This window comes from Mandrillus leucophaeus, unplaced genomic scaffold (assembly GCF_000951045.1).
Source record: "Mandrillus leucophaeus isolate KB7577 unplaced genomic scaffold, Mleu.le_1.0 Scaffold194, whole genome shotgun sequence".
Classification (NCBI taxonomy): Eukaryota; Metazoa; Chordata; class Mammalia; order Primates; family Cercopithecidae; genus Mandrillus; species Mandrillus leucophaeus.
This window is the reverse complement of record NW_012101965.1, coordinates 2,240,938-2,263,637: the sequence shown is the minus strand read 5'-3', so window position 1 is coordinate 2,263,637 and position 22,700 is coordinate 2,240,938. Positions and strand designations below refer to the sequence as shown.

The 22,700-nt window shown below is 38.7% G+C and overlaps 1 protein-coding gene across 1 annotated transcript; it reads right to left on the bottom strand.

Moving 5' to 3' along the window:
• Nucleotides 1-635: 635 nt before the first annotated feature.
• IFNGR1 (interferon gamma receptor 1) lies at nucleotides 636-20,644 on the bottom strand. The gene is made up of 7 exons (XM_011978421.1): nucleotides 20,463-20,644; nucleotides 10,197-10,311; nucleotides 9,183-9,355; nucleotides 7,385-7,557; nucleotides 6,541-6,727; nucleotides 3,742-3,869; nucleotides 636-1,800 (listed from the first exon to the last, which is right to left on the bottom strand). Exons 1-7 carry the CDS (start codon nucleotides 20,545-20,547, stop codon nucleotides 1,195-1,197), a joined length of 1,467 nt encoding a protein of 488 aa, XP_011833811.1. The 5' UTR covers nucleotides 20,548-20,644; the 3' UTR covers nucleotides 636-1,194.
• Nucleotides 20,645-22,700: the final 2,056 nt, after the last annotated feature.

The following is a 22,700-nucleotide window of genomic DNA, read 5'->3' as shown; positions in this document are numbered from 1 at the left end:
GCAATTTACAAGACATTACCCCAAAATAAGTGACTGTATCAGTTTCACTGCAAACCACACCACTACTTTTTTCACTAATAGTATCTCATTTGTAATTTGCATTTTTAAGTGAAGAGAAATATCTCTCCAGAAACCAAAGAAATATGATTTGCTACTCATGTAAATGGTATTTCAATTTTTTTGGTGGATTAATTCACAGACTCATATTAATTTCTGAATATTTCTATCCTCTTAGTAATTCCACTAAATCCTTGTGTAATATATATATTAACTCTTGGCTTGCCTCTCACTGGGGATTCTTTCCACACCATGTAATTCTCAAGGTTCCTTCATCCATTTCCATGGCTCTGCCCACCACCTTTATGCTAGACTCTTCAATTCACGTGCTCTACAGCGAAGTCTTTTCTTCTCAAACCACTTAGAACAGTGTAATGCACACTGGGTGTTAAACACTGAAATATAGACCTATAAGGACCATCTAAAAATATTAATTTTAGGGTTGTTTTAAATATTAAATATGAACGATTAGCAAATAATTCTATAGCATTAATGCATGGAAATAAGCAGTGGATATAAAAATATTCTGCTTAACTATGAAAGACTGCCTAAGTGCTTAAATAAATGAATATAAAAACGAGTTTTAAAATTCTTTATTTAAAAATCTCTAACTGTAATGTTTCATAAAAAATATATACATGTTTCTATTTACATATTCCATTAATTCTATTAGTTTGAATTAGATTTTAAGTCCAATTTTGAAAAGCTTGCAGAATTTCTTCTGAAATTAACCACTTAAAATTACTGTATGCATAAAACTTACAAAAACATATGCTATATCAAGGCAGAGAAAAGAAAAAAAGTGAAGTGGCTACAAAGGTCCCTGGGGCATCACCTGCTCACCTAGGAATAAGGAGTACTGGATACTGTTCCTTGTCACTACTCACCTATCTGGATGCAAAGGGTCATAAATTACTTTTTTTTGTTTAAAAAAAAAACCAGTCTTTGTAGTTTTCAGGCCAAAATTGAAAATGCCACACATCCTCTTTACACTTTTATCTAAACTAAGTCACTCCCTTTGGTTGATACCAATCATATCAGAAGATACAATTTCTGAGATCATAATCTTTTCATGAAATTGAAGCAGAAAACTGTCCAGGAAAATGAGACTTCAAAGTTGGTGCATCTTAGCTGATCTCATGAAAATTCTTTGGAACCTTCTGTTGGTCTGTAACCAATCAAGGACTCTTTACGGCCATCATCCACAAGTAGATCCACTAGCACATGCGGTTTATCATAACCAAAGGAGGTGGGGGCTTTTATTACTGTTATGAGCTCTTGTCCTTCTGTTTTTATTTCACCTTTATTATTTGGGGGAAATTCTGAATCAGATGAGTTATGTGATTCCAGACAGCTGGAATCAGTATCAAAACCATTTCTGGAGTGATCACTATCAGAACAATTTCTGGAGTGATAGGAGTTTAAAGCGACGCTGCAGGGTTCAGACTGGTTACTACTTAAAGGTGAAGAACTCTCTCTCTCTATTGGAGTCAGATGGCTGCCCGGGGCCATGTCAGGAATGTTTTCTTCAGTAGTCACCACTTCTGTTATACTAGAAAGTTCTTCTGTATGCTCTACTTTTCCTGAATTGTTTTCGGTATGCATGCCTGGAACTGTTGCTGGAGACAACGGTTCTTCACAGACCACCTCCTTTTCTAAGGAACATGGCTGGTATGATGTGATGAGTGACACATATTTGGATTCAGGTTTTGTCTCTAAAGTAGCACTTCTTACCACAGAGATCTATGGGGAGAAAAATTGATTAAAGATAAAATATTGTTAAGCTTAAGTGCCTACCCTCAAAAAAACAAATGTCTAAAGTAATGGACCACCAAATGGCACATTTAGGATAACGGGTGAATCAGATGGCTGCCTTTTCTTTTTAATGAAAGGTACCATAGTAAGATTAAAAACAAAGTTTTAGCATTTTTAAAAAGCCATCAGATATCTTTTTTTATTATTATTATACTGTAAGTTCTAGGGTACATGTGCACAAGGATATCTTACTAATATAGGTTGCTTTTTGAAACATTACTGTGATGGTTAATACTGAGTGTCAACTTGATTGGACTGAAGGATACAAAGTATTGATCCTGGGTGTGTCTGCAAGGGTGTTGCCAAAGGAGATTAACATTTGAGTCAGTGGGCTGGGAAAAGCAGACCCTCCGTTAATCCGAGTGGGCACAATCTAATCAGCTGCCAGCATGGTTAGAATATAAGCAGGCAGAAAAATGTGAAAAGAGAGATTGGTTTAGCCTCCCAGCCCACATTTTTCTCCTGTGTTGGATGCTTCCTGCCCTTGAACATTGGACTCTGAGTTCTTCAGGTTTGGAGCTTGGACTGGCTCTCCTTGCTCCTCAGCCTGCGACGGCCTATTGTGGGACCTTTGATCGTGTGAGTTAATACTAAACTCCCCTTTATATATATATCTCGATACTTATATATATATTCCATTAATTCTGTCCCTCTAGAGAACCCAGATACAATTATCTTCCACATGTATGCATATTATGTCTGCAAAGTGAGCACATCTACTTAATATTCTCATTACTTGCCTTCATCATTGTAATTTTTAGTGGCTCATATTATTTCTTTATACTGATAAATAATTTCTCTAATAGATGTGGAAATGTTTCCAATTTTTACTAGCTATACAACATGTTAAATATCCCGCACATCTTTTTATTTATGAAATTATTTCCTTATAATACATTTTTTAAGAGTGGAGTGACTATATTGAAGAAATGGCATGTTTATGGCACTATTACACCGAATACCCACTGTGTGCTTTTCTTCTTACCAGGGCTAGATTACTTTTAACCAGCATTTACCCATTATCCTACTACTACTGGATATCCCGGTTTCTTTTTCCTTCTCTAGTGTAAAATGGCATACTGCAAGGTTGCTTTGTGCTTAATTACTAGTAAAAAATAAAATATTACAATTCATTTGTGAGTTGACTACTAATTGAGAGTTCTTATCTACTGTACTTAAAGGTAGTTTTTTTAATAGCAAATTTGAATGTGCCCTTTGAGCATCACAGATATTATTCCTGTCATATTTGATTCAAATAGATACTATTCTGTTACCTTTAAATGTTCTTTTCATCAAAGGCTTTGAAATGTTGGACATTAAAATCGTCAAACTCCTATGTTAGTCTCATTTTTGGCCAACTTTCCTTTTATACTCCAACAATAATGAAGTGTTTCCATATTTGCAGATCTTTCAAAGTCATGCTTTCTTGGCTCTGCACCTCGGCACATCCTGTCCCCTAGTGCCTAAACTCCTGTGTATCTCTCAAGACTGCTCAGGCATTGCCTCTGGAAAAGCCATGACTAACCCCATCCCAAAGCTGGACAAAGTCCTCACAGGCTCAGGTATAAACCTTTGAACCTATCACACTGTATATATCCAATGTATACTTATCTTTTCTTTCCACTAGACTTTAAGATCTTTAACAGAATTGTCTGTGTTTTTGCCCTGAGAATTAAAACAAAACAAAACAAAACAAAACGTGCTGCATAGCAAAAGACACAGTATGTCATTTTGGATGTGTGGTAGACTGATTGATGGCAGGTGACATGCTGTTGAATATCCTTCCACTTTAAAAACATAATTTAAGAAACTATCAAAAATGGTTCAAGTTAACCTTTTAGTGTGTACAAAAAAAATTAAATACATTACCAAGGACTTGGGTAATATTATGCTTTTTTCCTTCAATGGATTAATCTTCTTAATATAAAAACAGATCAATACCAGGCTAAGTACTAGAAAGAGTAGTAAAGCAGCAACAACTGGAATCCAAAGAGAACCTTAAAAAAGGCAGAAATTGCAAATTACAATTAAGATGGAATACTGCTATTATCTATCAAAAAGTCTTAGTGCCATTCTTGAATAGATTTACACATTAGTGAATATGGCCAGAGTTTTAAAGAACACCGAAGGAAGCAGAAGTTAGGAACTCTGAGTAAAAAATTAGGTATCTGTCTTGGATAGCAATATGATTCCTCCCAGCTCTGCAATTCTAGAACTTTCTGGGACTATTCTGCTATGACATAATATAGTTAAAATAGCTTTTCCACAATAATTTCCTTACAGCCCTACATACAGTATGTTTCCAGGGTTATGCACTTCTTTCAGTTAAAAATGCAAAAGAAGAATTTAAAAAATATCTCTCCTTAGAAATAAATTCTGGCAGCTGGGCACGGTGGCTCATGCCTATAATCCCAGCACTTTGGGAGGCTGAGGCAGGCGGATCATGAGATCGTGAGATCAAGAGATTGAGACCACCCTGGCCAACATGGTGAAACCCCATCTCTACTAAAAATACAAAAATTAGCTGGGTGTGGTGGCGTGCGCCTGTACTCCCAGCTAAGCGGAAGGCTGAGGCAGGAGAATCACTTGAACCCGGGAGGTGGAGGTAACAGTGAGCTGAGATTGTGCCACTGGACTCCAGCCTGGTGACAGAGCGAGACTCCATTTCAAGAAAAACAAAAACAAAAACAAAAACAAAACAAAAAAAAAAAAAAAAGAAAGAAATTCTGGCAGTGTTTATAGCTCTTAAAATGATTTAGCCCCCACTCCTCAGAATTTTCTGTTACATTTATTTATTTCATGACTGCAAATACTTATAAAGCTTCACAGATGTACATGCACACAGGAATGTTGCACAGGAATAAAGTCCCCTTAATTACAAACCAGACATAAATAATATAAAATAGGAAAGATCTGTGTCCAAGCACAGACATCTAGAATCACCATTGTGTATTTTGCTCTAATGCTGCTTTTTATTTCTGCAGCACAGTCTTCAGTATTTTTTTTTTCATAGTTCTCTCTTCCAATTAACAGCACTGTAACATACTGTGGCAATGTCTGGCTTCCTTTAGGGCATTTTGTTACCTAGAATTTTCTAACTATGGAAGTTACTAGTTAATGAATGCTTCTATTACGCTTATCACAGGATGTGAAAAAAGTTAAATCATTACAAAAGTAAAAAATAACTACAAAACCACTCCCTTTAATGTTGTTAGAAGTCCCATGGGCTGAGCAAGTGCTGGCTGCAAGGCATTGAGGCAAGCAGGCAGGGGCTGCTGCTCAGGAGCCACAGCGATGCTACCGTGTGACCATATTATCAGTGCAGTTTATAATTCAGGCTAAAAACAAATCTGGGGCATTTGCAGTATTTCAAATTTTGAGCATTAAGAAGGGTTTTATTTTTCAAATAGCATAATGAAAATTAGCATAAAATGTACTGCACTGCTTTAAGTCACCTATTTGAAACCTTCATATAATGGCTGGAAGTTATTAGTATTGAATTTTAGGTGTTTGTTCTGACTCTTCAGCCTATATTTCCATTCTTCGAAAATATACTTTTATCATAAAATTTTAGTAAATTTTTAAACCTATGAAATATATTCTAAAAAAATCCTAAGAAAAAATGTATATATATATCTATATATATACACACATATATATGTGTATATATATATACACCCATACACACAAAGATAATCATCAAAGCATGAGTTGTCATAGTGAAAACTCCTATACTCTTAAAAGTCCAAAAACAATAAAACATTAAATACGTAATTTATATAGTGAAATATTCTACAGACATTAATATTAATGAAGTATCTGAAATAAAATGGAAAAATATTTATAATATATGCTTAAAGCAATAAACAAAATCATATATACTATACAATATGATCATGTCTATGTAGAAAAACTAAAGAAAATATCAAACTGTGAGTAATGGGGCACTTTTGCATGGTAGAACTACAGATCATTTTATTTTCTTCTGGCTTTTCATATTTTATAAATTATCTATAATGAACACTTACATTTCCTAACTACAAAGAAAAGTCCAAACTTCTTTAAGATACCTGACACCTGAGAGTAACAGTTCTAAAGTTCAAGTGCTAACATATATCTACCTCCCAACCCCCCATATTAAAAGATGAAATAAAATTAATTATTGTAAAATGCTATAAAAATGATCCATTATTTATTATTCAAACCCATCTATAAACTTTTCTGGATATTAACCGCAAGTCTTTGTCCAGTCCACATCATACAGTTGTAATCAATGAGCGTTCTTGCTCTTCCGTCTTCAAATTACAATCCCCATAGAGAACATTTTAGTGGATTCATAACATCTTGCTATGGTGAAGTAACAAACTGACTTAGAATTCATAATCCTGAAATGCAAACATTTGTGCAGTTTTATGTACTTATTATATATTTTTTCTTTCCTGGGTCAAGGGGCCATCACATGGCTTTCCAAATTGGTTGTTCTATATCTTCTAATGTGTGAGAAACTGCTTTATTTTTAATTTTGAACTTTTCTAAGGAATGGAACTAATGGAACTGAATATTGTTAAAACAGATCTTTTGAAACTGCAAATGAGTTTGCTTTCCTCACATGATCCTGTTTTAGTTACTGCTCCCTCTATATTTAGAAAAAAAATGGCAAGAATTTACCTTTTATGCTGCTATTGAAAATGGTAATACAAACTTCTTTTGACTTTTCAGTTGTAACACCCCATACATGTAAGACTCCTTCTGCTGAAACACAGTACTGAGAATTCAGTGAGGACACTGGAATCGCTAACTGGCACTGAATCTCGTCACAATCATCTTCCTTCTGCGTCAGTATTTTATACTGGATCTAGATGGAAAAAGAAAACAGTGAAAATGCACAGCTTCTTTTAATCTGCATTGAAAAAAAAATCACCATACTAGTCCTGGTCAAACAACTGAAGAAAACATATATGACTGATTTGAACATGTCTAAAAATAGCTTTGATATCAATAAGTCAATTTGTTACTTCAACATAGCACGATACTATGCATCTGTTATATTCCTTATAAAGACGGTTAATTTAAAAACTCAAATTGCAGGAATGTTTATTGTTAGTTGTTAAACTAACAAATGTTCATTTGTCCTACTCATTTGTCCAGAAACTTAGCTGGTGAGAAACAGATGTATTAATATTACTTTACATCACTGCCAATGAGGAAGAAAATCCTCATTTTACCAGTGGAACAATGGAGGTGTACTGGGAAAAATCCTAGATTAGAGCTGTTCTGCAAAGTGAAGCAAATAAAAACGTAAATGTATTCATGTAGTCAGTGTTAGTGACTAACTCCGTATCATTTTTGCTTTAATAGCATTCACATATTTTTTTCTTATCAAAATCTATGATCTGTGAGTCTTGCTTGAATATTTATAAGCATTGTATTTTCATTACACTACAGAAAGAAACAACTTTTGCTAGCTACACAAGAATTTCCATTATGAAAAATGTGAAATAGAAACACATACCTCACTTCCGTTCATTCTCACATACACATTGTACACCTTAATGTAACAGGTAGTTTCTGGATCATAATCGACTTCCTGCTCTTCTCCGTTTAAAAAAACTGAAGGGTGAAATACGTCAATCATGATTTGCTTCTCCTCCTTTCTGATATCCAGTTTAGGTGGTCCAATTTTTCCTGGGGAAGGAGGAGGAGAAAGTATAATAAGTACTTGGAACTTCATGGTACATTTCATAAAATTACCAGAATCTGTCAATCAGCCTATTCTTTTTTTGTTCTGGTTGTTCTAAAGCAGGACCACATTTAAACCACTCCACAAATATCTAGAAGATAGTCTCAGTGTCCTTTATAAACAAATGTTTCATAAATCTTAGGAAAGAAGCACTCTTATCTAATCTAAATGCCTCTTTAGCAGTTTAATTTCATTTCTAGTTATAAACAAAAATAGTTATAAACTTTGGTTTAAAAAAGACTTCACATAATATAAACTCTATTAAGTAATTTTTCCTTTATCTTTGCTTCTGTGGATTAAGAAGCCTGGTTTCTAAGAAACGCTTCAGAAATGGCATTAGTTACCTTCCCTCACCAAAACTTTTTACTGTGAAAGATCAGAACTTACTCCATAAATGTTTATTAGGTCTTTGATGTTTGAGACTTTGTTGCTGAACCATTTATCTAGTCTTCACATATTACTGTGTACCACTGTGTGCCAGGCAGGTCTGTTTTTAACGCATTACTGTATCCTCAGGGCCCGGTATACTTTCCGGCACATAGTAGGCCCTTGATAAATCTATATGGAAAAAAATCTAACATGCAGATGGTGTGGTAATCAGATGACAAAAGTGTGGACTCTGGGGAAGAAAAGTATTTAAAGGGCAAGGAGAGGAACAGCCTGTAGAAGAGACCAAGGAGGTACAATCTGAAAGGCAGGAGCAGAGCAAGGAAGTGAGGCTAGAAGGAAAGGGACCCAGGGGCTAGAAGACCAGGGAGGAGTCAAGTGACTAAAGGTGTCTTTCACCCACGAGTGAGGGTCTGAGAGCTAAGACAGGATGTCATAGTTCGAAAACAGGAACTGGCACTAAAGATTCAGGAGTTTGAGGTGACAGCAAACATCAGGTACACTATGGGAGTGGGATGCTGGAAGAGTGAAGACCTGAAAATGACCGTGGCTGAAGAGAATAAGGAACTCTGCAATTTTTAAATGTATTAAGGTGGTATTCAAGCTCCCCAGGCATTAAGAATAAGAGTTAGCTGCCAAAGTCCTTAGTGAATATAACTTACAAATGAATGACAAAAGATGGGAAGGGCAAGGGTGGTGCAGGGGACCGCTGGGCAGCACAGACCCATAATTGTATGAAGTGGAAATGTCATAGCATAGAAGCAGCAAAGTGATGGCCACCTGTTAGCCCTATTTTGTGGGGCTTGAAAGAAGGGGAGGAGGATACAGGTTGAGTATCCCTTATCCGAAATGCTTGAGACCAGTAATGTTTTCGGTTTCTGAGTTTTTGTTTTCTGGATTCTGGAATATTTGCATTATACTTACCAGTTGAACATTCCAAATCTGGACATCCAAAATGCTCCAATGAGTATTTCCTTTGAGTGCCATGCTGGTGCTCAAAAAAATTTCAGATTTTGGAGCATTCTGGTTTCCAGACTTGGGATGCTCAACCTGTACTCTCTAAATACCTCCAAGTGCTTCTTAAGCACTGTGATAATTTTCAGCAACTGCTAATAAAAGCAAATATATAGAAGACATGTATATTTTCCAATTTAAAATTTACATGTGTACACATTCTACTCACCATCTCGGCACACAGCAAATTCTTTTGACTTTGCATAGGCAGATTCTTTTTGTCCAACCCTGGCTTTAACTCTGACCCAAAGAGAATTTGATGGATCACCAACGTGATCAGAAATATTACAATAATGATGAGAAATACTGATGCAGGCATCAATCCATTCTGCATTCTTAACACTAAAAAGAATTAAGAAACGTGAAGATAACTTTTACTGTTATTAAATAAACTCAAACCATTTCTGTCTGTGCTTTGCTTTTTATTCACAGCACAAAGCAGTAGAAAGAGCAGAGTAAGAATAGGATGGAGACGCTAAAGAAAGTAGGAAGCCCTTACTCTTTAGTTAGAAGAACTACAAACTCCGTTACAGTAAAGAGGCTCAATTCAAAATGTAAGACGTATGCAAGCCACATTCCACATTCAATTTTTTAAAAATCTGCTTTTTTAAACAACTCTAAATTCCATTAATATACATGTTAATTATAGGACTAAGCACATTACAAAAACTAACAGTTGTCAAAAAAGTTTTTTGAAATTTATATTGTTCTACTAAAAACTACATACACTATAGGAAGACAACATACTAACTACGAGACGGAGTCTCGCTCTGTCGCCCAGGCTGGAGTGCAGTGGTGTGATCTCGGCTCCCTGCAAGCTCCGCCTCCCGGGTTTACGCCATTCTCCTGCCTCAGCCTCTCGAGTAGCTGGGACTACAGGCGCCCGCCACCATGCCCAGCTAATTTTTTGTATTTTTCAGTAGAGACGGGGTTTCACTGTAACTATTAGCTTTATTTGTCATGCTAATCTCAGTTTAGTGATACTTCTCTACTTCAATACTGATAAGGAAGAGGAAATAAGAGGCAAGAATATCTGGCAAAGAATTTACATCTTTAGCACTTTTGGACATCTACAAGCAGTTCAGGATGTTTTGCCACGTGGGAAGGATGATGAAAGCAGAACACAGTTGCGGAATTTGCAAGGACCTAAACAAAAATGGATAAATCAAAGAGTGACACTCACCCATAGTTCTTTACCTCTACGGTAAAAACAGGGTCCTGTGGCATGTTCTGGTACTCCCAATATACGATGGTGTTCATGTTATAGGACTCAATTGTAACATTAGTTGGTATAGGCACTGTAAGAGAATAAAAAAGTAAAATGGACAGTTGTAAGAAACTAACATTAATATTGGAAAACCTTATTGTAAGATGCCACATTAGTCAGATACGTATATTTGAAGAAAAGCAGAATTCACCAGGATACCAAAATTATTTAAATTAAGAGTAGATATCTAGAAGTTAATTTTATTGAAAAATCTATAAAGAATTCTGATTCATTTTAAATTATGGAAACATTGCAATATAAAGGAAACACAAATACATCATGAAGCAATAAATTCTCGTAATATGATAGAAGTTTTATAATCAAATGCACTGACTACTGTAATAATCATCCTCATTTCATCACTAGAATTTTCAATATTTGATACTGCAGATTGTATTCAACATTGATATGGTTTGGCTGTGTCCCCATCCAAATCTGAACTTGAACTGTATCTCTCGGAATTCCCATATGTTGTGGGAGGGACCCAGGGGGAGGTAATTGAATCACAGGGGCTGGTCTTTCCCATGCTAGTCTCTTGATAGTGAATAAGTCTCAAGAGATCTGATGGGTTTATCAGGGGTTTCTGCTTTTGCTTCTTCCTCATTTTTCTCTTGCTGCCACCATGTAAGAAGTGCCTTTCGCCCTTGCCATGATTCTGAGGCCCCCCCAGCCATGTGGAACTGTAAGTCCAATTAAACATCTTTTTCTTCCCAGCCTTGGGTATGTCTTTATCAGCAGCATGAAAACAAACTAATACAAATGTCTACAGAGGAACTGGCTACACTAAGGATGGCCAATTTCACTCTAAAATACCACCAACCTCTCAACTCTACACATAATACTATTATGCCTTCAACACTTTTTCTGTAGTACAGGAATAGATACCTAAAGATTGAATAATGGAGCCACACATTCATTTCATAAACATTCTGCTCTCTGGGGTGTGCAGGGCTTTTTACAAAACATACCCAACATTTCTTCTTGCCTTCACTCTTTTAAACCTTTCAGAAAACATCTGTTGATAAGACTTGAAAGAGTCATGCAAGAGGACAGACAGAAGTCATTTTAACATCTAATCAGACACTACCAAAATCTAGTCATTAAAAATAGTCACAGGCCAGGTGCGGTGGCCCACGCCTATAATCCCAGCACTTTGGGAGTCTGAGGTGGGAGGATCTGTTGAGCTCAGGAGTTGGAGACCCCATCTCCACAAACAATTAAAAAATAAGCCAGGTAAAGAGGCCTGTGCCTGTAGTTTCAGCTACTTGGGAGGCTGAGGAAGATCGCTTGAGCCCAGGAGGTCAAGGTTGCAGTGAGCTGTGACTGTGCCACTGCATTCAGTTCTCTTAAAAAAGACCAAAAAAAAAAAAAAAAAGGTAGTCATTTTTCCCCACTGTTCAGTGTAAAAGGTTGTTATCCAACACCCGTTGGAAAACTGAACACATACACTTCTCCTTTCTCCCTTCACTTCTTTATAAACATGAATGTATACAGTTAGCGATGTGACCCCAAATTTATGGTTATTCAATCTCACCTAGCTGGAACATTCTTTTAAACATGATTTACTTATATAATTAAAACAAATAAATGAATGGCAATGTGGACAGGAACAGTGGCTTCCAAACATAACTTATAATCATCCTCAAAAATTGAGAGAGAGACAGAAGTTTCTATTTTTTCAAAGTGCCTTGGATGATAATGATGATTATTTATATTTATATCAAGCAGACTGCTTAAATAAGAAAAATACTCCCTGGGTCAAACATTAATAAACTTGGGTTCTTTCTTGGCCACACTGCTAAATACTTCAGATTTCCTGATCTTTCAAGTGAGGTGTTACTTTCATATCCCTAAGATATTTGCTAACTGATGAAGGGAAAATCTATTTTTTCCCCGAAACAAAAATTCTAATATTCAAGACCAAACTGGTATATTGCCTTAATTTACAGTTATTTAACATATATATTATATTTTCAAAGCAGAACATGGATCAAGAGTTATTTAGGTAAATAATTGGCACTAATGAACCATTAAATGCTATCACCATTATTATTTTCTTTTTCTGATTATTTTTTCCTTTATTGCAGTGGTTCTCTGTGGGAAGTGATTTTGTTGCCCAGGAGACAGGCAATCAATGTCGGTAGACATTTTTGGCTCTCACAACCTGGAGAAGAAATGCGGGGGGTAGGTACTGCTGGCATCTAGAGGGCAGAGACCAAGGGTGCTGCTAAATATCCTAAAATGCACTGAACAGCCTCCACAACAAAAAATAATATAGCCCAAAATGCCAGTAGTGCCAAGGTTGAGAAACCCTGCTTTATGTTTACAATTTAAGTGTTCTTCTTTAAAAAAAAAATTATGAGGAAAAACTAACTTAAAAACAGAATGCTTTACAGTAAAGCAGTATATTTCATGGCTCCCTTCAAACAAATGAATAGATTTGGTTATTGCCAAAATATCTAACTTCTATATTATTTACCAAAATGGTGTAATAATTTGGGCCAAAAGGTTGAGATGATAAAGCTTGACCTTTTTGTGGCCAGTGACCAGACACCTAGTTTTTCTCCTTCTGCTTCCAGAAGCGCTGCTGAAGGCTGTTGGTACCTGCCATCTCTGGTTCTCTAAGCAACTTCCTTGTAGGTGATCCCAGCAGCACTGCTCTCGCCAGAGTAGCCTTGGCTCTTTGTTTTTTGTAGAGTTCCCATGGCTATTCATAGCAGGGTATACTGCGGCTTCCTTAAGAGCATCTTTTTTCTATCACATGCTTGCATCTCAACCTCCTGAAACAACTCAAATACTTCATAATCCATATTTTAGGTAGTAATAAGTCACTCCTCTTCACCTGGGTTCAATCAACATTAATATCAAATAATAATCACACATATAAACACACTTTTTCAACCAGAAAAGAGAGATACTTGATGCTAAGAAAACTCATACTAAATCTGAGCCTTCCTTCAGAGGCCATTTCTTCATTTTGGCATTTTTTGCCTCTTGAGAGGCTGAGAATTTTCAGACCAGGTGGTCCTGGTTTCTTTTTAACAGTTCTTCCCATGATTGAGCAGGCTCACCTGTTACCATAAGACCCAAGAAAAAAACCAGGTGGCACTTTCAGCACTTTGCTTAGAAACCTCCTGAGCTAGATCACACAACTCCTCAGACATTCTCTACTTTTGGTGTCACTGAAAGCTCCAGTGTCACTCAGCTTTCTGCCACTACATAGCAAGGATCGCCATTCCTCTGGTTTCCAAGACTGGAAATCCTTCCCTTCCTTTTAAGCCCCATGCCTCCACTTTTTTTTTTTTTTTTTTTTTGAGATGGAGTCTCACTCTGTTGTCCAGGTTGGAGTGCAATCTCTGCTCACTACAACCTCCACCTCCTGGGTTCAAGTGATTCTCCTGCCTCAGCCTCCTGAGTAGCTGAGATTACAGGTGTGCACCACCACACCCGGCTAATTTTTGTATTTTTAGTAGAGATGGGGTTTCGCCATGTTGGTCAGGCTGGTCTCAAACTCCTGACCTGGTGAACTGCCCACCTGGGACTCCCAAAGTGCTGATATTACAGGTGTGAGTCACTGGGCCCCGCCTAAGGCCTTCTTTTTAATTATTCCCAATAGGAATGGCTTTATAACGGTATCTACTCAACCTGAAATTCCTGTATGTGTCAATCTGCATACCAGAATATCAAAAAAAGTGCATTTGTACTTAGGAAGGGGCTACTGAATCACACAATGGAAAACTACAAACAGGAGGAGGCTTGTGCAGCATTAGATTAGTTTTTAATGGGAACCAAAGTATGTTTCCTATCATTTAAGTAAAAGCCTGATATGGTTAGACTAGGACAAGGACTTAAATCATAGCTTTCAAAGCAAGACAGACAGGTGGTAGGAGGAAAAGATTTCAATGATTTACAGAAAAAGAAATTACTACTAGGTTAAAAGAAAAACGTACACCCAAAAGATGTAACCTGTGGTTTTTAATGCTACCAGAGGAGAAACTACGTGGTTATGAGACATCTGCCTTTGTTTTGCCAAATATTACTTTTTGTCAAATATTATTTGCCAAAATAATATGACAGACATAAGCAGTTTTCTTAAGCTTCAGAATTTTGTAATGTGAGGTTTAAATTGTTATATATTCAGATTAAATTAAGGCTTACAATAAACTTCTCATATATTTATACTATGTAAATAAAAATATATGCAGAAATAGCAAAAGAGTATTATTATCTCTGGGGCGTAAGAAAAGATCTTACCAGAGTGATTTCATGAAATAAGATCATCTTACAGATTTTCTCATCTCTTGAAAATGCCAAGATAGATAGTTTTGTGTAGCTCATGTTGCTTTTGGAAACGGGCTCAGAATTATTTAATGTATTACATCTGCATACTATCCGGAGTAAACTTTAGGTATTTTAAGATCTAATTCCCAGAACTCCCCTACAACTCACAGCTAAGAATTTAAGAAAACCAAACACAGGAGAGAAGAATTTGTTTTTCCTAACACTTTAATTACAATGCAGAAAAAAAGGAGGGCCCTGGTTAAAGCCAACTGTTTCCTCAGACAGCTGATAAGCCAGAAGAGACAGGATATGGAAAAAGAGAGACAAAATAAAGGAGCAGTGAAGATCAGCAGGTGATATAGAGCAGTGCTACTGACGGGACAATAAGAATATCACAAAGGACCAAAACACAGCAGTCGTGATAGCTCTGCAATAAATGTTGGTGAATGTAGGGTGGATGGCAAACTCCAGATACCTGCAGTATAGTCTGAGGACACTGGCCATTTCCTCCGCATACATGGGTGACAGGAACCAGGGCTGCTACCTGTGCTCCATCCTGTAACCACCAAAAGCATCTGTGTCTCTTCAAAACACGACAGCCCGAGGAGTTCATCACCCATCTTAACACATTAGTGTCAAAAGACTGTATAAAAGTTATGTACACCTATGGTGGAACGGGGCTATGGACTCTACAGAAATCATCCGACAACCTGCTCACCAACCTCTTTCATGGAAGAGCACACTGAGAAGCATACGGAAGTGAGGATGAAGTAAACTGTTGTTCTGGATTTTAAGTCATCTGACACTACAACTCAAAAACAAATGTTTCAAATTAAAGCATCTGGATCTTTTCTGAAAGAACAACCCTCAGAAAACATCTAACACCTTCCCCATGTTAAAGATACAGGGACAGGAATGGGGACTGTCACAAAGGTTTCATCTGCATGGCAAACAGAACCGGCATAAGAAATCCACACCGAATAAATGAAAAGTACCAAATCAAGGCCTTTGTATTTTTGTCAGAATATATTTGATTACAATCTACCTCCTGAATGGCTTCCGGTGCTGATAAAATGACTATTTTTCTGAATGCTTTCCAACTTTCACCTTAGCAAGGAGCCGCATCCCCCAGGTTTAAGCTGAGTAGGACATTTTGAGAATTCTTGCATGTGATGTTTCAGGTGTTCACTGAAATCTTCTAATTGAAATTTTTCTTTTTAAAGAGCCAGGCATAACACATAGTGGCCTGCAGTGAACTTGTAAGTAACTAACTTCCCCTATATTTTTCCCTCACACCACCACCAAGTTGGGGTTTATCCAATAAATATCTGCTCAGCCACTTTTCTGACTTGAAATCCAGGGCTTTATTCTTACTCCTGTTTATCCAATTTAATCTAGTTGGGTTTGGCCTAGCATTAGTTCTGACTGGACCAGACCCATCTAGTCCCTGAGAGAAGTCATTTCTCAATACTAATTGTCTTTTGGACTAACTCATTCTGAATTGAGAAATAGTTTAAGAAATGAAAAAACAATGCAGGCTTTTCCAGTCTACTAAAAAAAAAAACTATTTTTGTCTGCTGGAAGAGATGGAAGAATGAGTTAGATGCTGAGCCTATTTTAAGTTTCTCATACTGATCTGGTCAAGTTTGTCTTTTTAAAAGCCAACGCAATTTCTCACATAAGACTAAGGGAATTTAATATTTAAAGATATAGTTGTTAAAATAATAATGCACATTATTGAATAATCCCTAAAATATTAAGTATTTACTACAAAACACAAAATGTGCTCACCTTTTTAATGCATTACCTCAGATACTCATCACATCCATCCTGTGAGGGAGACAACGTTATCATACATATTTTACCAACGAGAAAACAAAGCCTTAGAGAAGTTACGTAACGACTTGACAATATGCAAAGTTTTGTTGGTTTTAATTAAGAAAAATGCTTCCAACATCTTTGTGATCGTTTAATAAAATAAGGGGTAAATAACCTCCATATTTAAACTGGAATTGGAGAAGACTATTTTCTGGTGACTTCACAAGCATCTGCTTCAAGTAATGTTTCCTGATTTTATTACATTATCACAATTATGGCCACTGCAAAAGTCCAACAATGTATTAAAATGAATAATTTCTTAAAAATGCCCGAGACTTAAACAGATACCTAGTATTCTGATTACTATGCATTAGGATAATCTAAAATAAAGATACCCCTTTAGTAAGAAAATTACAAGTAAATTCCTTTCTGTTAGGAATTCACTTCATTCTGGTTCAAATCTCATTCTGATTCTTTGCTCACTCAAAACTGAACCATTAATTACTCATCTAGTTTGTAAAACAACTGCACTATTGGTATGCTGCCAAATTTTGTAAGACAGCTGTTTAAAACTAGTACTTTTCTTTAGGTTTTCATACACACACACACATACACAGATGAGACAGAGTCTTGCTCTGTTGCCCAAGCTGGAGTGCAGTGGTGCAATCATGGCTCACCGCAGCCTCGACCTCCTGGGCTCAAGTGATCCTCCTACCTCAGCCTCCCCAGTAGCTAGGACTACAGGCACATGCCACCACACAGGGTTAATTTTTGTATTTTTTTGTATAGATGGGGTTTTGTCATGTTGCCCAGGCTGGTCTTGAATTTCGGGGCTCAAGTGATCCTTCTGCCAATGTGCTGGGATTACAGGCATGAGGCACTGCTCCCAGCCTAGGTTTTCTTTTATACAGAACCAAAATGTGGTCCTTTCAAAGTCTGTATGAATCATGAATCAGAATAAAGTGAAAAAGAAAATTTAATACCCTATTCAATAAATATAATTAAAATGTATTATCCTGTGTATTTTGAATCTCGGAAATAACTATAGAATCCAAAGAAATAGTGAAAAATTTAAACAGTACTCAAGGCTTTATCCTAAAGTCAGATAATTAGTAGGAAGCATAGCTGATAAACTGTGCAAGGTCAGTGAAGAGCCTTGCGGTTGGTGTAAAGTCCAGCCTAGCTCTTCAGCTATTACTCAGAGTGGGACACCTATCTGGATGAAGAAAGCCAGTGGCACACCCTGATTCACTTAAAAATATATATACTACTTTTATGTGTAAAAGTGTATGAAGAGTGAAATACTACAGATTAAGTGGCACATACCGATTTCATTTTCACTTAAGAAGTATTAATGAAAAGCCCATGAATGTAACACAATACATTCCTTAACACTTGGATTTCCTGGAGACTGACTATATCACTATATTCTCTTGTCTACTTCCCTGTTCTTACCAGGCCCTCTCATCTAAGATGAACTTTTATAGAGTCAAGCCCAGCAACAGTAAGAATAAGGCTGGGAAGCTAAGCAAGAGCCAGAGCATTGTGGGTTTCTTCCTACTTTGGAGATTTTGTGTTTTAAATTAACTTTAAAAGAACAGGGAACACAACAAAAGCTAGAAAAATGCACTGAAAAATCTAGAGAAATGTGTTAGAAATGCACTTTAAAAGGAGGGCTCACTAAAACTAATGAAAAGCAGGGCCAGGGTGCCTGTCTCTGCTAGAAGAGTCAGGAAAGGCTTCACAAAGGTGACCCCAGTTTTAGAACCAGAGGTACAGAGACAAATTCTAAAGTTTCTGCAGAATATGGAAGGCTGAAGTTGATCTTCCCACGGGAGGCAGACAGAAAATCCTCCTCCCAGGGCAGGCTACAAGGACGTGCAATTGTGCACTCATAAGGGTTACACGCTTAGGAGCGCCCCGTACTCAGAAGGAAGGGCCTGGCACTTGCTTTTATGCTATGCCTGAGCTAGCATTATCCTTTCTCTGCTGACATCCAGTCAGAGGGCTACTAACTCTTCCTTCTAAATGTTCTTCTAACTGTCCTCTTCTCCACTTAAAACTACTTCTCATTGACTCCAACTTAAGCAGCAGCCTCCTAATGGGCCTTGTGTTTACCCTCAAACTACTTTATAAGATGACTGGTCTTTCTAAATGGCATGTCTGATTCTGCATTAAATCATTTCCCTTTGTAATTGATAATCCAATGATGTCACCATTAGTAAATAATGACTGACTTCAGCAAGGAATAGTGGGTGTATTATTTTGTTGGCTCAACACCTGTACTTCTTTCAGGCACGCCATTCCGCTTCTTCTGGTAACCCAACTCCACCCTTTACGAGAATGTCCTTCCCATGCAAGCTGGCACCTGAACCTAGCTGGGCAAATCAGAGCCTTTCCCTGGGATTTTGTTAGGATGGCGGAGGCTGCAAGATGTCAAAACCCAGAAGCTGTCAGAATCCATGATTCCTGCCAAGTGTGGAAAGCTGTCAATGCCAACAGTCAGAAATAAGAAATGGAGAGTCCTAGCAGTTTGGGTTCCTGGTTCTAGCTTCTTGAGACCCACCTGGCATCTCTAATTTTCTGTTTAACTCTGGTTTTTCTGAGACAATAAATTCCTCTTTTTGCTTAAGTTAATAAAGCTGGGTTTCTTGCTGGTACACAATATGGCAATTCATTATTTGGTTCGTACTTCTCCACCTAACCTATCTCCCCTTGTAAGCTCTCACACACAGTTTATAATAAAACGCTTAATATTCCACGAATTCAACATGCTATCACACCTCTGCACCTCAGTCTCTGCACCTCTGGTTCCAACACTGGGGTCACCTTTGTTAAGTCTTTGCTGACTTCCCTAAGAGAGACAAGCACCCCAGCTTGCTTTCCTTTAGTCTGTGCCTAAGTGCAAGTTCTTACGGCAAAGTACTGCAACTGCCCTTGTGGATGACTGACTTGAGCCCGGCAGAGCAGTTAAGAACTTGGACTCTGGAGCCAAACTGAGCAGCTCCCCACTGAGTGGCTATGACCTCTCTGCCAGTTGGGCAGGCCTCTCCGCAACTCAATTTCTCATTCATAGAGAGATAAATAACGCCTACTCTAGAAGATTGTTGTGAACACAGAACCAAAACGTGGACCTTTCAAAGTCCGTATGAATCATAAATCATAATATAATAAAAAAGAAAACTGAATTGAAAAGGTTTACTGATTTCTCTGGAGCTCGTAATCACAATTACTCTGCACTCAGAAAAGCCATCCTCAACATCTGTTTCCTAGGAAATGTCAATAAGCAGGTGGAAATAAAATGCTCCGAAGAACAAACCCAGACGAAGAGACCTATTGCCAAATCTGCAAGTGAGTGCCGGCAATCCACCACTTCCAGACTGGGAGTGGCCACTTCTCAGCTGCCACTCACTCCTCAGCTGGCGACAGAATGCATACTCTCCTACTCTAAGCACTTTGAGTCTCCCCCGTAAGAAGTATTTAAGCCACGAACTGAGACCACGATGTCACATGCTGATCAGGACATTCACAGTCATGCGTCACTTAACGATGGAGATCCGTTCTGAGAAATGGAGAAATGTCCCCTTAGGCAATTTCTTCGGGCAGTAGCGCACTGACACAACCCCAGATGACACAGCCTACTGCTCTAGGGCATGAACCTGTACAGCCTGTCACTGCACTGAACACTGCAGGCAACCGTAGCATACTAGTGAGTATCTGCGTATCTAAACATAAAAAAAGTACAGTAAGAAAACGATATTATAATCTTATGAGACCACGCTGGCCCACATTGACCGGCAACGTCCTTCTGCAGCGCACAATCGTATTTAAAAGTGGATTACAAGAGTCAGAAAAACAAGCGGCGTGATTTGTTGTGGCGGCAACCAGGAAACTGACGAGTGCAAACCACTGGGCCCCAGTGTCGCGACCCAACCTCGCCTCCCCGTCGCCCGCTCAGGGCCCGACGCAGGGGTCCCGAGAAAGGGCGACCGCGGAGAAGCGGGGCGGGGCTTCTCGGCTGGGGCGGATCTCGCCCTCCCTCTAGTCCCCACCCGGCCGCAGCCCTGCCGCGAGCGACGGTACCTGAGGACGGCCCCAGATCCGCGGTGCCCATCTCAGCCCTGCTCACACTCTGCATGACAAGGGGCAGAAGAAAGAGGAGAGCCATGCTGCTACCGACGGACGCCGGCTCCAATCCAGAGCTACTGCGGACCGGGCCCGGCGCGGCCCTCCAGCCTCCGCCTTGCGTCACTTCCGTCACCGGGGTCTGTGTAGGCTGCGGCAGGAGGCGGGACCAGGGCGTGGGCGGAGCCAAGTCCGGGAAGCCGCAGGAGGCGGACTCAGCAGGCGGACTCAGGCGCCACACCCCGTGGTGAGCAGGGCGCCCTGCGGTCGGGACCTGGGTTTCTCGGTGTGGGAGGAACTTGAGTGCAAAGGTTAAGGTCTTTCAGCCTGGCACCCCATTCCGCAATTCTTCTTCCAGTTTTTTTCAGTATCCTGGGGTTGCGAAAGTTTGCATTAGGCCACAGCCGACCCACAATCCTTATTTTACTAACTCTTAGACTTCACCTGGGTGTCTTGGAGCCTGACATTTTTAGAAAAGAAAGAGACTTCAAAAGCCATTTCCAGTCCCTGCTTTTTCATTTGGGGAACCTAAGACTTAGCTAGTGAAGTGGTTTGTGCAGGTTCCTACAGCCCAAATCAAATCGGCTTGGCCAAGAACTACTTTGTTCTTGGAGAAAAAAACTATTTGCATTACCTTCTCAGCAATTCAGTGTCAAATCAGTTTATTAGGCAGCCTCTCATGAAGAGGTCTGCTTTCTTACCTCTCTGGGTTTGTCTGTTATTTTGCATCTCTCCCATTCCACTGCAGTCACGTTGCTAAATCATTCAGCGCTTGTGCTCAAACATGCATATGTCTAATGATCTCACGGGCTTCAATTCTGAGTATCATGACCTTTTGTAAAAATTTTAAATTGCGACACACCCTCTCCTCCTCCTTACTTCCCCTCTACTGTTTCTTCATGGCACTTTTCACCTTGCTGTACACTATAATGTACACCTTGATATTTGTTTTCTCCTGAAATGTAAGCTCCGTAGAGCTGACATCTTTACTTGGCACTCAATATTTGTTGAGTGAAAGAGTGCATGATTACTAGTGTTAAGGAAAATTGTTAAAGACGGAAAATCCTTAAGGGATTATCAGCCTGATCATTTTACTTGTATTAATAAATCCCTTAGCTCAGTACTTCTCAAACTTCAACGTACATGTGAACCTTCTGCGGATCTTGATAAAATGCAGATTTGGATTCAGTAGTTCTAATTCAGGTTAGGTCTTGAGATTTTGTATTTCGGACAAAATACACCGGGGATGCCAGTGCCCCTTTCCATAGGACTACATTTTGAATCAGAAGAATTTAGCTCAATCTAGACTAAGTTTAGGGAGAATATTTTCTTTGATGTGTTTCTGATGTCCACTATGTGAAAGACGCCTTCTAGTCGTTATAAGGATGCAAGGATAAATAACTGATCTTTACTGTTTAGGCGTTTATGGAGTAGAACAAAATATGGTATCCAGCTTGTAAACATTTTTGTAGTACTCGTCACACACTGGGTTACCCTGGCAGTAAACTCTGAGGTCGAGATTAAGGTATAAGACATTGATTAGGGAGTGCTCTTGGAATAAACCTCTGTGAAGGGGAGGTGGAGGAAGCAGAGCCTAGGAAGAAGCTGATCTGTGATGCCATCCCAATAAAGACTCCCAAGGGGCTCTCTGGAGTTGGGATGGCCTTGTAAAGGTGTGTTGAGTTGGTATGAGGGGCTGGGCCTTAAAGCCCAACACTGATTAGTCATTGAATACCAACTGTCCCTGAAATGGCACATGATTTGGGGTCTGTCCATTTCTTTCATGGAGGCGTTCCCCAGAGGAAGGCTGAAGGCTGAGTGTGTCTACTAGCAGCACCCCTAGCATCAGGAAGGGGACAGAACTGAGTCGTCTGTTCCTGAGAGGGATCTGGGCAAGTTTCACAATCACAGCACCCACCACCCTACCTATCCTGAAGACTGTGCTAGTTAGTCATTTGGAGACTAAATATATTTATTAATTGGGTGAATATTATCAAGTGATACTGTGTGTGACCGACATGGTGAAACACTGAGATAAAGACCTGAGCAAGACAGACATGGCCCCTGCCCTCATGGAGCTTACTGCCTACTGAGGGAGATAGCTGTGAAACAAGGAATTACACAAGTACTGAAATCATGATCATCATTCCCAAGGAGAGCAATGGGAAGAGATTAAAGGAGCATAACCAAGAATTT

What these genes read in the sequence shown, in the direction of transcription:
- IFNGR1 (XM_011978421.1), bottom strand. Translation starts at nt 20,547, where the DNA reads ATGGCTCTCCTCTTTCTTCTGCCCCTTGTCATGCAGAGTGTGAGCAGG. An exon ending in TGAGAATGAACGGAAGTGAG is followed by an intron (nt 6,728 to 7,384) that starts GTATGTGTTTCT and finishes TTTTCCATCTAG; the next exon opens with ATCCAGTATAAAATACTGAC. An exon ending in TTTCAATAGCAGCATAAAAG is followed by an intron (nt 3,870 to 6,540) that starts GTAAATTCTTGC and finishes GCCTTTTTTAAG; the next exon opens with GTTCTCTTTGGATTCCAGTT.